Below are 12,519 nucleotides of genomic sequence, written 5' to 3'. Positions count from 1 at the left end.
ATAAGTATAGTTACAACTATGGACTACTTTTATGTAACTATAAGTATAGTTACAACTATGGACTACTTTTATGTAACTATAAGTATAGTTACAACTATGGACTACTTTTATGTAACTAAGTATAGTTACAACTATGGACTACTTTTATGTAACTGTAAGTATGGTTACAACTATAGGCTACTTTTATGTAACTGTAAGTATAGTTACAGCTATAGGCTACTTTTATGTAACTATAAGTATAGTTACAGCTATAGGCTACTTTTATGTAACTGTAAGTATGGTTACAACTATAGGCTACTTTTATGTAACTGTAAGTATAGGTACAGCTATGGACTACTTTTATGTAACTGTAAGTATAGTTACAACTATAGGCTACTTTTATGTAACTGTAAGTATAGTTACAGCTATAGGCTACTTTCATGTAACTGTAAGTATAGTTTATTCTTTTATTCTTCAAGAATGTTTCCTGTTCTATGAAAATATTAATGATTATTAAATGATTTTCAACACTTTCTTCAGCATTTTTCAGAACCTATTAACATCGTTGGTACCGGGTCTATCTAATATTAACATAATTGGTTCCGGGTCTATTTAATATATGTATACATATATTAACATCGTTGGTACCGGGTCTATTTAATATATGTATACATATACCTATTAACATCGTTGGTACCGGGTCTATTTAATATATGTATACATATACCTATTAACATCGTTGGTACCGGGTCTATCTAATATTAACATAATTGGTTCCGGGTCTATCTAATATATGTATACATATATTAACATCGTTGGTACCGGGTCTGTTTAATATATGTATACATATACCAACATCGTCAGTACCAGGTCTGTCTAATATATGTATACATATATTAACATCGTTGGTACCGGGTCTATCTAATATATGTATACATATATTAACATCGTTGGTACCGGGTCTATCTAATATATGTATACGTATATTAACATCGTTGGTACCGGGTCTGTCTAATATATGTATACGTATATTAACATCGTTGGTACCGGGTCTGTCTAATATATGTATACGTATATTAACATCGTTGGTTCCGAGTCTATCTAATATATGTATACGTATATTAACATCGTTGGTTCCGGGTCTATCTAATATATGTATACGTATATTAACATCGTTGGTACCGGGTCTATCTAATATATGTATACATATATTAACATCGTTGGTACCGGGTCTATCTAATATATGTATACATATACTAACATCGTTGGTACCGGGTCTATCTAATATACGTATACATATATTAACATCGTTGGTACCGGGTCTATCTAATATATGTATACATATACCAACATCGTTGGTTCTGGGTCTGTCTAATATATGTATACATGAGGACAGGATTATCATTCAGTAAGTTCAGATAAATTAATAAATGTTAAAATTTGGACAGTTAAAAGAAATATTTGTAACCACAGCTGAACAGTTTGTCTCATTTTCTTTTTACACATGTTTCTCAGGAACTGGTGTTTTTATCAACACCATTAAGAAGAAACAAATAGCATCGAACGGAACTGAAATTAACTAATAAATTAAATCTTTTGAAACTGGGTGTTTTGTATTCCCAGGAACTATGAAAAGTTGAGAAAATTTCAAAAATTCTAAATTTAATTAATGTATTGTATACTTTATTAAAAAAAAAGTCCCTATAAGTTATATAACATTGGATTTAGTGTGAAAACTCTTGACAAGGGAATGGGTAGAGTGGGTTTCCTTTGCCAAGAAAGGGATTAAGGCAGAGTTTGGGAAATTTTCCAGTAGGTGTGCCATAAAGGGAAATGCAAATATGCAGGTCGTACAGTATATTTGGTCCACTACTTAAACTTACACCCAGATATGTATTTTATATATCACATCTATGCCTTTGAATCTTTTTCTTATCATTAAAGTCCTAGAAAAAAGTAATGGGACATATCACCAACTTGTTATCCCTTGACATAAAGCCCTGTTATAGAATTAAATTGGGCATTAGGTCAGATTACAATGTGCAACAGGCATTAGTTTTCCTGGGCCAGATTACATTGAACAACAGGCCATATTTTCCCTGGGCCAGATTACATTGGACAACAGGCAATAGTTTACCTGGGCCAGATTACATTGGACAACAGGCAATAGGGGAAACTATTGCCTGTTGTCCAATGTAATCTGGCCCAGGTAAAAAACTATTGCCTGTTGTCCAATGTAATCTGGCCCACCCTGGGCCAGATTACATTGTGCAACAGGCCATAGTTTTTCCATCTCTGGGTTAAGAAAAATACTTCTGTATAACAAACTGACTAGACATACATAACTACAAATCTATGTCTATAGTACTTATCAATATAGCAAGTGAAATACAAAAATCAGTAGAATAAGTCACCACTCACAAGAGTAGAGAAATCTACTATGGTAATAATGTACTGTTAGAAAACTCACTGAAAACCACGTAGAGACAAAGTACAACAGCAAACTCTAGAAATGATGAATCTTCAACGTGGAAGTTTCCAATTAATGCATATTAGTAAAACACCAGATTTTTTCAGTGATGGAAAGTGAAGGGCTAAGAGAGATTCTTCAGAGCGAAATATTGTAGAAGTTTGTATTAATTTTAAGATTAGCTTATGACATACTCAATGTTTGTATTAATTTTAAGATTAGCCTATGACATACTCAATGTTTGTATTAATTTTAAGATTAGCCTATGACATACTCAGTACTGCATTCATTACTATTGTCCAGGTATCAGTAAAATATTTATAGCTACTTTTGCTGTAGTGGATTGTGGAACTATAATCAATAATGATAAGGCTGGAGACACTGTTATAAATATATACATTGTTTATTTTACAAAAGCAATGCATCTCCGACTAGTGTAACAGTGCTTAAATTGCTTCCACAATTCTGTAATGTTTGAATGGCTTCAAAGAGCTTATGTTAGAAGAAAAGAAGAATTTAGACAATTTTTGAGGGTAGAAATCTTGTCTTTCAAGAATAAACTTAAAAATAGTCATACAACCTTTGCAGGAGTTTGTTTAGTAGCTGTACATAGATTTTTGTGCAGTATACCTAGCCATTTTTGCTGAAGGCTTCAGTGCTTGAATGGCTTTAAAGATAAACTTGGCCAGTAATGAAAAAGAAACTGATAAAGTCTTTCCTTCTTTTTGAAGAATCAACATGAAAATAGGCCTACAACCTTTGCAAGAGTTTGTTTAGTAACTGTACATAGATTTTGGTGCAGTATACCTAGCCATTTTCGCTGTAGGCTTCAGTGCTTGAATGGCTTTAAAGATAAACTTGGCCAGTAATGAAAAAGAAACTGATAAGTCTTTCCTTCTTTATGAAGAATCAACATAAAAATAGTCCTATGACCTACATGGGAGTTTTTTAGTAGATTTGTCCAGGTTTGAATAAAATATTCATAGCTGCTTTTTCTGTAGGCTTGTAAAACAAGAATAATATGAAGAACAAATGGATTAATTTTGTCTAACAATCGGAAAATCAACTTTTTTGCTGTTATCAGTATTTTAATTGCTTTGGCCATTGAGATAGAAGGTCTTGAGTGTTGTTTCAAGAACAAGTCTGCTTTTTAAAGATGGTTTTTGCCTGCATGTTCTATTAGAATTTTTTGTGAAATTTCTGGGTGAGCCCCAATATGAACCACTTTTGTGGTTTATGATACAAACCCAAGAAACTTGTTACATCAAAAGTAGTATATGCAGTAATTAATTGTAATTCTTTTGCTCATTTGTAAAAGCCATTGAAATATCAAAGTACTTTATAAATATGTCAAATGATCTTGTGCACAGAGAATGCACATGTTAGATATCCTTATAATGTTGATAACTTTTATGCACGAATTGTTCAGGCTGGTGACCGTTCTCTATCTGGTGTTGTGGGTCATGAAATTTCTCACAGTTGGACAGGAAATCTGGTGACAAACAAGAACTTCCAACATTTCTGGTATGTTGAACAGAAACGGTATTTGACCTTTCTCGATTAAAGTAAACTGAAAAAAATGATAATTTAAAGACGGTTTCATAAAGTAGTTTTTTTAAGGGAACTGTTTTGTTTGAAAATCTGATATTAGGTTTGTAAAATCATTTCAAAATTATTAAAGACAACTGAGAAAACATAAAAAATGTTATCTTAAACTTAAGTTATTACCCCAAGATGAAACCCTGTGAAGGAATTTTACAAAAGTTGATATTCTTTTCAAACCCCCAAAAACTTGCAGATCTTTTGATAATCAGTTTTGTTAATGAATAAAATCAAATAAAATAAGAAATTTCAGGAAGTGAAGAATGGAAATTTTGATGTTCAATCACTTCAGTCTGTAACTTTTGTATATTTTGATAAACCTAATAAAGTAGCTACTGGGCTAACAAGATGAGCATAATTGTGTTTATATGAAAATATAATCCATAACTGAACAAGTTGTCATTAAGTATGATTATTTTAGATTCTCATAGTTTCTATTTAACCACATACATATCATGTTGTTCCAGTATCTAAAGATACCAAATTTGTAGTATGTTTTCAAATGAGAATGTTTCTAATAGGCTAAATGAAGGATTCACAGTCTTTGTTGAACGTAAAATTGCTGGGCGTATGCATGGAGAAGCCCACCGGCAGTTTCAGGCTGTGGGGGGCTGGAAAGAACTTCAGTATACTGTAAGTATCAATAAAGTGGTACTACCGATACTCAAGTGTTCATACTTAAACTTTTATTATGAATTACACATCACCTAACCAGGGTAAGTATGAATAAAGTGGTACTACCGATACTCAAGTGTTCATACTTAAACTTATATTCTGAATTACACATCACCTAACCAGGATAAGTATCAATAAAGTGGTACTACTGATACTCAAGTGTTCATACTTACACTTATATTATGAATTACACATCACCTAACCAGGGTAAGTATCAATAAAGTAGTACTACAGATACTCAAGTGTTCATACTTAAACTTATATTCTGAATTACACATCACCTAACCAGGATAAGTATCAATAAAGTGGTACTACTGATACTCAAGTGTTCATACTTACACTTATATTATGAATTACACATCACCTAACCAGATGAGATAGAAGAACATAATGCTTTACTGTATCACAGATAAAGGTTCCATGTTTGTTAACATCTACTCTGCTTTGTTGTAGATTTTACATTTCAATCCGGGAACAAAGGTCATCACAAGGTCCTCATGATGATATGAATTTAACAGATCAACTTTTAAAATGTTTAACAGGCTTTGCAAAGTCTTTGAAGTAGTTTTCAGATAGCTTATATCACTCACCTTATTATAAAAAGGTTTTGCCACTTATTGAGTGGCTAAACGTGAGAGAGCATACAATTGATTTCAGATTACACTCTAGTGTAATATTCAAATGGAAAAAGTGAAATGTGAAAGTACTGATGAATGATGGCTAGGAACCACTGCATGAAATACTTGTTACTAGATTTTAACACTTTCCAGATCAGTGAGAGTGTTTTAGGTATTCTAACTCTGTTTCAACAACCGTTTACTCAAAAATTGATATCTTGTCATATTTATTTTGTGTAATTTAGTAAAGAAGAATGTAAAAAAAAATGTTCAAATTTATCTTTTTTGCACAGCTGTGAAGAGTTCTGCTTATAAACAATGCATTTATTAACATTTTTAAATTGTTCTTCCCATCCCAAAGCAGGGGATTTTATTTGCTAAGAAACTATCACCCCTTGAGAATACAACTAACCAAGTTATATTTCTATAGTGATTTTCCCTCCCTGTCTGAAGATTTATTATTAGAGGCCACTACTCACATCATATAATATGAGATTGTAAAAGGGTGGGAACAACTACTAATGAAGAACAGAAGCTAATTTTAAATACCTTTGGATAGAGCAGGTTATAAAATATTTATGTTAGTGCAGAGTGTGTGTGACAAAGTGATTAGATGTAGCTCCTGCAGAGAAGAATGGAACTTTTTAACAGTTTCTTTCGATGTTCCAGAAATGTTTCCATGTCAAATTTGTTTGAAAGTTATGTAAATGTTGTTTGATGACGAGTCATCAGGTAAGCCTAATTAGGTTTACAGTGTGTTAGCAGTGCAAAATATATGACTGTTTTATGACGAGTCATCAGGTAAGCCTAATTAGGTTTACAGTGTGTTAGCAGCACAAAATATACGACTTTGTTTTATGACAAGTCATCAGGTAAGCCTAATTAGGTTTGCAGTGTGTTAGCAGTGCAAAATATACAATTTTGTTTTATGAAAAGTCATCACATTAGACTTAGAGTGTACTAGCCATGTGTTTATTGTCTTAAGTTTTATCATATTCAAACTATACATATAAATAAAAGAACTTACAATTTATTGAAAACAAATCATACTTAATAGATATAAATTGATTTCAATCAAAAATACTTTTAACAAAATACTGTTACCTAGCCTGACCTGATATCATTTTATAGAAGTTTTTATGATTTATAGCTAGAAGTTGTGACGAATGCAATTGGCAAAATAAAGTTTCAAAAAAACAGTCAAAATGAAATTGTCTGGATGAATAAAATGAAAGTTTCTGATCAATAATTTAAAAAAACACAAAACATCTTGGAACTTTTATTGATTAATTTTTTTTTTTTTTAAGCTAAAATTAGATTTTATCTTTTAAATTTTTCCTAAAATACATGTTATTTGGTTAAGTTTTTCTTCTCCGAGAAAGAAAAACCCAGGGATCTCGGTGACAGCCCAATCTGGTAAGGGTTAATGTAAGTGTAATAAATTACCAAATTATATTTCATGCCATATATAGAAAATATTTTTATTATCAGTAGAAAAGTGCTTTTGTGTGTGTATTTTTCAGTTTTATTGTTTCTATCAAACAGATTGACACTAGAGGAAAAGATGATCCTTTGACAAAACTAGTGCCGGACCTGTGTGGTGTCGATCCTGATGATTCTTTCTCAATTGTGCCTTATGAAAAAGGACATACATTGTTGTTTTATCTAGAACAGAAGTTGGGAGGTCCAGGTCTGTTGATCATTACCTGTTACACTTATTATGTGAAAGGGAACATGCTCTGGTGAATTTACTATGTGAAAATGGGGGCATGCTTTTTTGGTTTTATCTAGAATGTATTTATAAAAAGAGGACATGTTTTGTAGCTCGTCTGTAACACAAAAGAACTTGAAAAATTATATGTTATTTAATACTGATAATAAACTAATAATTAGCTTTCAACTAATAATTATGATTTGTATAAATGTTATACCAATTTTCTGTATTTTAATTACTGTTTTTTTTTACCACATTGTCAACTTGCTGTAAAATAAGATACATTATCATTAATTAAATTAATTCTGAGATGAAACAATCAAAGAAATACACAAAAGTAGTGAAATCCCATATTCATCATTTTGTTTGTGTATTGATACAGAAGCAGTGAAATCCCATATTTATCATTTTGTTTGTGTATTGGTACAGAAGCAGTGAAATCCCATATTCATCATTTTGTTTGTGTATTGGTACAGAAGCAGTGAAATCCCATATTTATCATTTTGTTTGTGTATTGGTACAGAAGTAGTGAAATCCCATATTTATCATTTTGTTTGTGTATTGGTACAGAAGCAGTGAAATCCCATATTTATCATTTTGTTTGTGTATTGGTACAGAAGCAGTGAACTCCATATTCATCATTTTGTTTGTTATTGGTGTGTACAGTTTTTAAATATTACTTGGTTAATATTTTGGTGATTCATCTTAACAATCTATTCAATCCAGTGTTTCCCACAGGAGAAACAAAACTAGATGGAGAACCCACCATATTCTCAAATTTTCAGCGATTTCATAAACATGACGTATCAAAATCTTAAATGTTTATTAATTAAAATTAAAGTTGAAATAAACTCCTGGAAAAGATTTTCTATGACAAACTTCATGGTCAAGTTTACCTTGATTGTTACAACCTATAGCATCTAATGATGTATTGATGATGGTAAAAGAATCATCTCCAGAAAACAATTTTATTCTAGCCACAGTTTTTCATGAAAGCAAAAATAAAATTAGCCGAATATAAAAGATGTTGAATAAAAAATGGGATTCCAAAATAGTAAAACTTGCAAATTTTAAAGTTGTTAACATAAAATTTTCAGTAATTAGATTTAGGTTATAAAATGATACTTGTGTTCAAAGTACAAAAGACCCTACAAATTTTAAGGTTTATATTTCACATTAAATTTTCCCTTCTAGACATGATTATAAATAACAGTGTTTTAAATTATGGGTCTCATTAAACTTAATGAACTTTAGAAAGTACATAAAAATAGTGTTGGTTGGCTGACTAAATGTTCATTTTATTTATTTTTTTAATTATACATCAACAACACAGGAAAGGATGCATCATTCACTTTCATAATAGGACTTAGTGTTTCAGAAGATGTTAATTTTATACTTTAATTTGTTAATTCTTCATACCGTCTGTACATGTAAATTCTTGTTTGCTGATTTTAACATGTTTCAAGTTGATGAGAAAAAGACAAGGGATAATTTCTGTGATTTGGTTTCTAGCATTGCCATGTAGCTGAATGTGCATTTCTGTAGAACCATATTTAAGGTTGAATTATTTGTTTCAAATATGCAACAAATATTCTAACATGGTAAATTATTATGAAATTACTTAAATACTACAAATCTCAAACTGACTATTAAATTAAGCTCAAGCCATTAATATGGTAGTCATAGTAAATAAATACTTTTCTCTATATCTTAGCAATTTGGTATTGACAGTTTGCCTAAGAAAAGCAAATATTTTGTATTGCTTTGATATGAAAACAGTAATTTTTATGACAAAACTAATATTTTATTTTATTGAGGTCTTTTTTTTTTTAGAAATTTTTGAACCTTTCTTGAGAGCATACCTAGAAAAGTACAAGTACAAGTCACTGGACACTGATGAATGGAAAGACTTTCTATATGAATATTTTAAGGACCAGGTAAGCAAAGTTTGGCTCTTTTCATATGTGTATTAGTATTAAGTGTTTCTAATAGTAATACATTTAATACTACATAACCAACTATTGTACCACAACTCTCATAACTAAAACCAAATTATAGTTTAGAAATAAACACTAACACTAGAAATAATAAAGTAAAAACGATGGATTTTGGTGACTTATCATAAAGCATAGTTAAAAAATGAGGAAAATACAACGTGGCGCCATCTATTGAATGGTAACACAAGCAAAAAATCCCTAAAATATTTCACGCTATGGGTATTCAAGATTCAGACAATTAGAAAAATAACTATACAGTATGTGCAACAACCATTTCTTTAGAACACAATTTTCAATAAAATTACTCTCCTCACAACAAGAATACAACTTTCAATAGGACTGTACAGGATGATTTGATTATATATCTTTATTGATGTAATTTGTAAATATAGTCCTAAAAAATGTAGTTTTTAAAAAAATTATTCACATCTCATTGAAAAAATATTTAGAAAAAGTGAACATTTTCGAAAAAAGGATTTTTCTGAAAAGTATTGCACAGGAAAAATTTTCAGATTGTGCTGATATAAAAGTGGTACCCTACGATTAATAATTACTAGCAAAAACAGCCATCTGTAGTGCATTGTTTCTGCTAGTATTTACAATAAATGTGACAAAAAGGAACAAAAACAAAGATACATATCAAATCTTTTTTTGTGTGTTTTGCACATTTATTTAAATTTCAAACGCTTTCAGTTCTTAGACTGAGAAACAACTTACATTTTAAACAAAACCCTTCAAAACTTAGTGTGGTAATGTTTTTTTTTCATTATCAGTAATGATGTTAACTGTTTGTTTACAGACTAACAAACTGGATGAAGTTGACTGGAATGCTTGGCTATATACACCTGGAATGCCTCCAATAAAGCCAGAGTAAGATTGATGTAATGAATAAAAGTGTAATGAGTATGCTTGGCTCTATAAACACAAAATTCCTCTATTACAGCCAGAGTAAGATTGATGTCTAGAGATTGAACTATAAAAATTGATAATATGTCTAGCCCTCTGCACTTGGGTTTTATTCACACAATTGTATTAGAAAAAGCATGAAATGTTTTTTGTTTTTTTTTGTAAGGCTCATCATGTTCATGATATGGCAGATATGTTAGGCTCTGACTTGTGGTTTGTCCCTACAGCTATGACATGTCTCTAGTTGACTGTTGCACCACTTTATGTAAGAATTGGGTTGCTGCTAGTGATGAACAGCTTGACTGTTTCTCTGCCAATGAAATTGCTGGGATGACTTCACAACAGATCATCGAATTCCTTGCCCAACTACTTCAAGAGGTAATAAAGTAAACCTCACTCATTTTAGTTTTAACACATTTCGTATTGTAGTTTATCCGAGAATAGTGCATCATTAGGAATTATAACGTAATAACAATCGACTTTTTAGGATAGCACTTCACTTTGCAAAATAATTGATGTCTGGAAAAACCACCATAACATAAACAATGATGTTTTTTTTCTCTGAGTGTGTGTGGAACACAACAAAAGATGTATTTAAACTTTAAGGCAAACAATAAAAATTAAAAGTGAAATGCTATGGAATAAATGTGTGACAATGGAATTTGGAAACATACAGGTATTGTGACAGTTGTTGTTTATAAACACAGTTTAACCCTTTAATGACAGATATCATATTGAATCTGAAAATTTTTAGAATTTGTTATTTAATGACATTTTTTCCATTTTAGAAACCTTTGTCTGTTCCCAAAGTGAAAAAAATTACAGAATTGTACGGATTACGTGACACACAAAATGCAGAAATTAAGTTTAGGTAAGAAAGTTTCACAAAGTGTTTCAAGAAGTTAGGGTAGAAACAATATATAGAAGATATTTTTCAAATCTCTCTATGAATAACTTTTTCTTCACTTTGATATTTTAATTCTGTGATGGCAGTCAATAACATAAAATATACAATAGTGGGGTGACATCTATGTTAAAAAAAAAATATGAGCCCAGTATTAGTTTTTCATATACAGGTGGCTTCGGCTTGGCTTACGATCTCACTGGACAGAAATCGTGGAGAATGTTGTGAAGTTTGTATCTGATGTTGGACGTATGAAGTTTGTTCGCCCTCTCTTTAGGTACGTCACTTTTTTCTTGTATATTGAACTTAATTGTACTATAATTGAAGTCAAGAAAGTATGAATGTATTTATTTAGTAGAAATAAAATATATAATCTTGTACTAAATTATGCCATCCGTATCTAGTTTGAGTTATAACACTAATTTTCTTCACAAGCTGAGAAATTTTCTAGCTCACGGTTAGTGTTATCAATATTTACGAATATATGTTTTATGATTCTTAAGTGTTATTTTAAATGAGCTTCCAATTTTAAATAACCTCAACAGCTTTCACGGGAGATACTATCAAATGGCATAGCATGTTCAATTTCAGTCTTATCAAAACAAAAAGTGGTTGAAGAGTGGTCATGGTGAAAGTATTTGTGGTTGAAGAGTGGTCATGGTGAAAGTATTTCTTGACAAACCATTTGTAATATTCATATTTTAATCATACTGTAATGGAATTTCTTAATTAAAATATGGAAGTATTTATGTACAGAAAATAAAGTAACATTAAAAAAAATATTCTCGAGCTCCTGAACTTAAACCAATCAGTTTTTCAAAAGATTTAATTTACCACTGCTAGACCAAATGTTCCTGTTAAAAGAATGCTTTATTTGGACTTAGATTTTATTTAATGTAAATACATATTTTTTATGATTTTTTGATATTCATTAAGAGAAACTAAACAAATCACTGAAATGCTTATTTTTTATCAACAACAGAGACCTTTTTGCTTGGGACGAGACTAGAGATACGGCTATAGAAACTTACAGAAAGAAACGTTCCTCTATGATGTACGTAACTGCCTACACGGTGGGCAAAGACCTTTGCCTTACTGATGAATAAAGTGTACCTAATGTATCCTGAATTTCAATATTGTATTAATAAAAGTGTGGCAAGTGCAAGGGATTATTACATTAAAATCATTATTGGCATGTTAAAGTTGTGGGACACAAGCTTATTTTGGAAAATCTGCTTTCTGGAAATTACAATCTATAGGGAAAAAACACAAGTTTACTCCCACTTCCTGTTAAGTGACTTTTAAAATATGTATTTCATGAAGGGAAGTATGTACTTAATTAGTAAATATGATTTGTAATAAGCAAATTATGAACAAAAATTCTAAACTGTTATATCTGATCCTCATTTGTTTTGTTTTTTTGTTTTTTTTGCTAAAGAAATTAAAATTGATTTATTTCAACTTGTCTTATCTTTTATATCACTTATTGACTTCAACGTTTTATATACAAATCAATTGGTGGACAGCAGTAAGTGTAATATTTTTAAACTTTGTAACTAATTACTAATTTATATCAGAGTTATAGCCAACATCTTAACAATAATGTTGCTTGGCTTCCATTATACAATCTTTTTTCCATACGTTTACATGAAGTT

The 12,519-nt window shown here is 30.6% G+C and overlaps 1 protein-coding gene across 1 annotated transcript in view; it reads left to right on the top strand.

Moving 5' to 3' along the window:
* Window positions 1-12,120, top strand: part of LOC106475160 (leukotriene A-4 hydrolase-like) — a 14,680-nt gene extending 2,560 nt beyond the window's left edge. Inside the window, exons 2-10 of the mRNA XM_022379352.1 lie at window positions 3,879-3,973; window positions 4,573-4,684; window positions 6,889-7,033; window positions 8,891-8,994; window positions 9,854-9,924; window positions 10,188-10,338; window positions 10,749-10,831; window positions 11,037-11,141; window positions 11,847-12,120. Coding sequence (XP_022235060.1) covers window positions 3,879-3,973; window positions 4,573-4,684; window positions 6,889-7,033; window positions 8,891-8,994; window positions 9,854-9,924; window positions 10,188-10,338; window positions 10,749-10,831; window positions 11,037-11,141; window positions 11,847-11,970 — 990 coding nt within the window. The 3' untranslated portion in view covers window positions 11,971-12,120. The remainder of the gene's footprint in view (window positions 1-3,878; window positions 3,974-4,572; window positions 4,685-6,888; window positions 7,034-8,890; window positions 8,995-9,853; window positions 9,925-10,187; window positions 10,339-10,748; window positions 10,832-11,036; window positions 11,142-11,846) is intronic.
* Window positions 12,121-12,519: the final 399 nt, after the last annotated feature.

The sequence above is a fragment of the Limulus polyphemus genome, unplaced genomic scaffold (assembly GCF_000517525.1).
Source record: "Limulus polyphemus unplaced genomic scaffold, Limulus_polyphemus-2.1.2 Scaffold8159, whole genome shotgun sequence".
Lineage (NCBI taxonomy): Eukaryota > Metazoa > Arthropoda > Merostomata > Xiphosura > Limulidae > Limulus > Limulus polyphemus.
The sequence above is the reverse complement of the archived record's forward strand: the minus strand, read 5'-3'. Positions and strand labels throughout refer to the sequence as shown.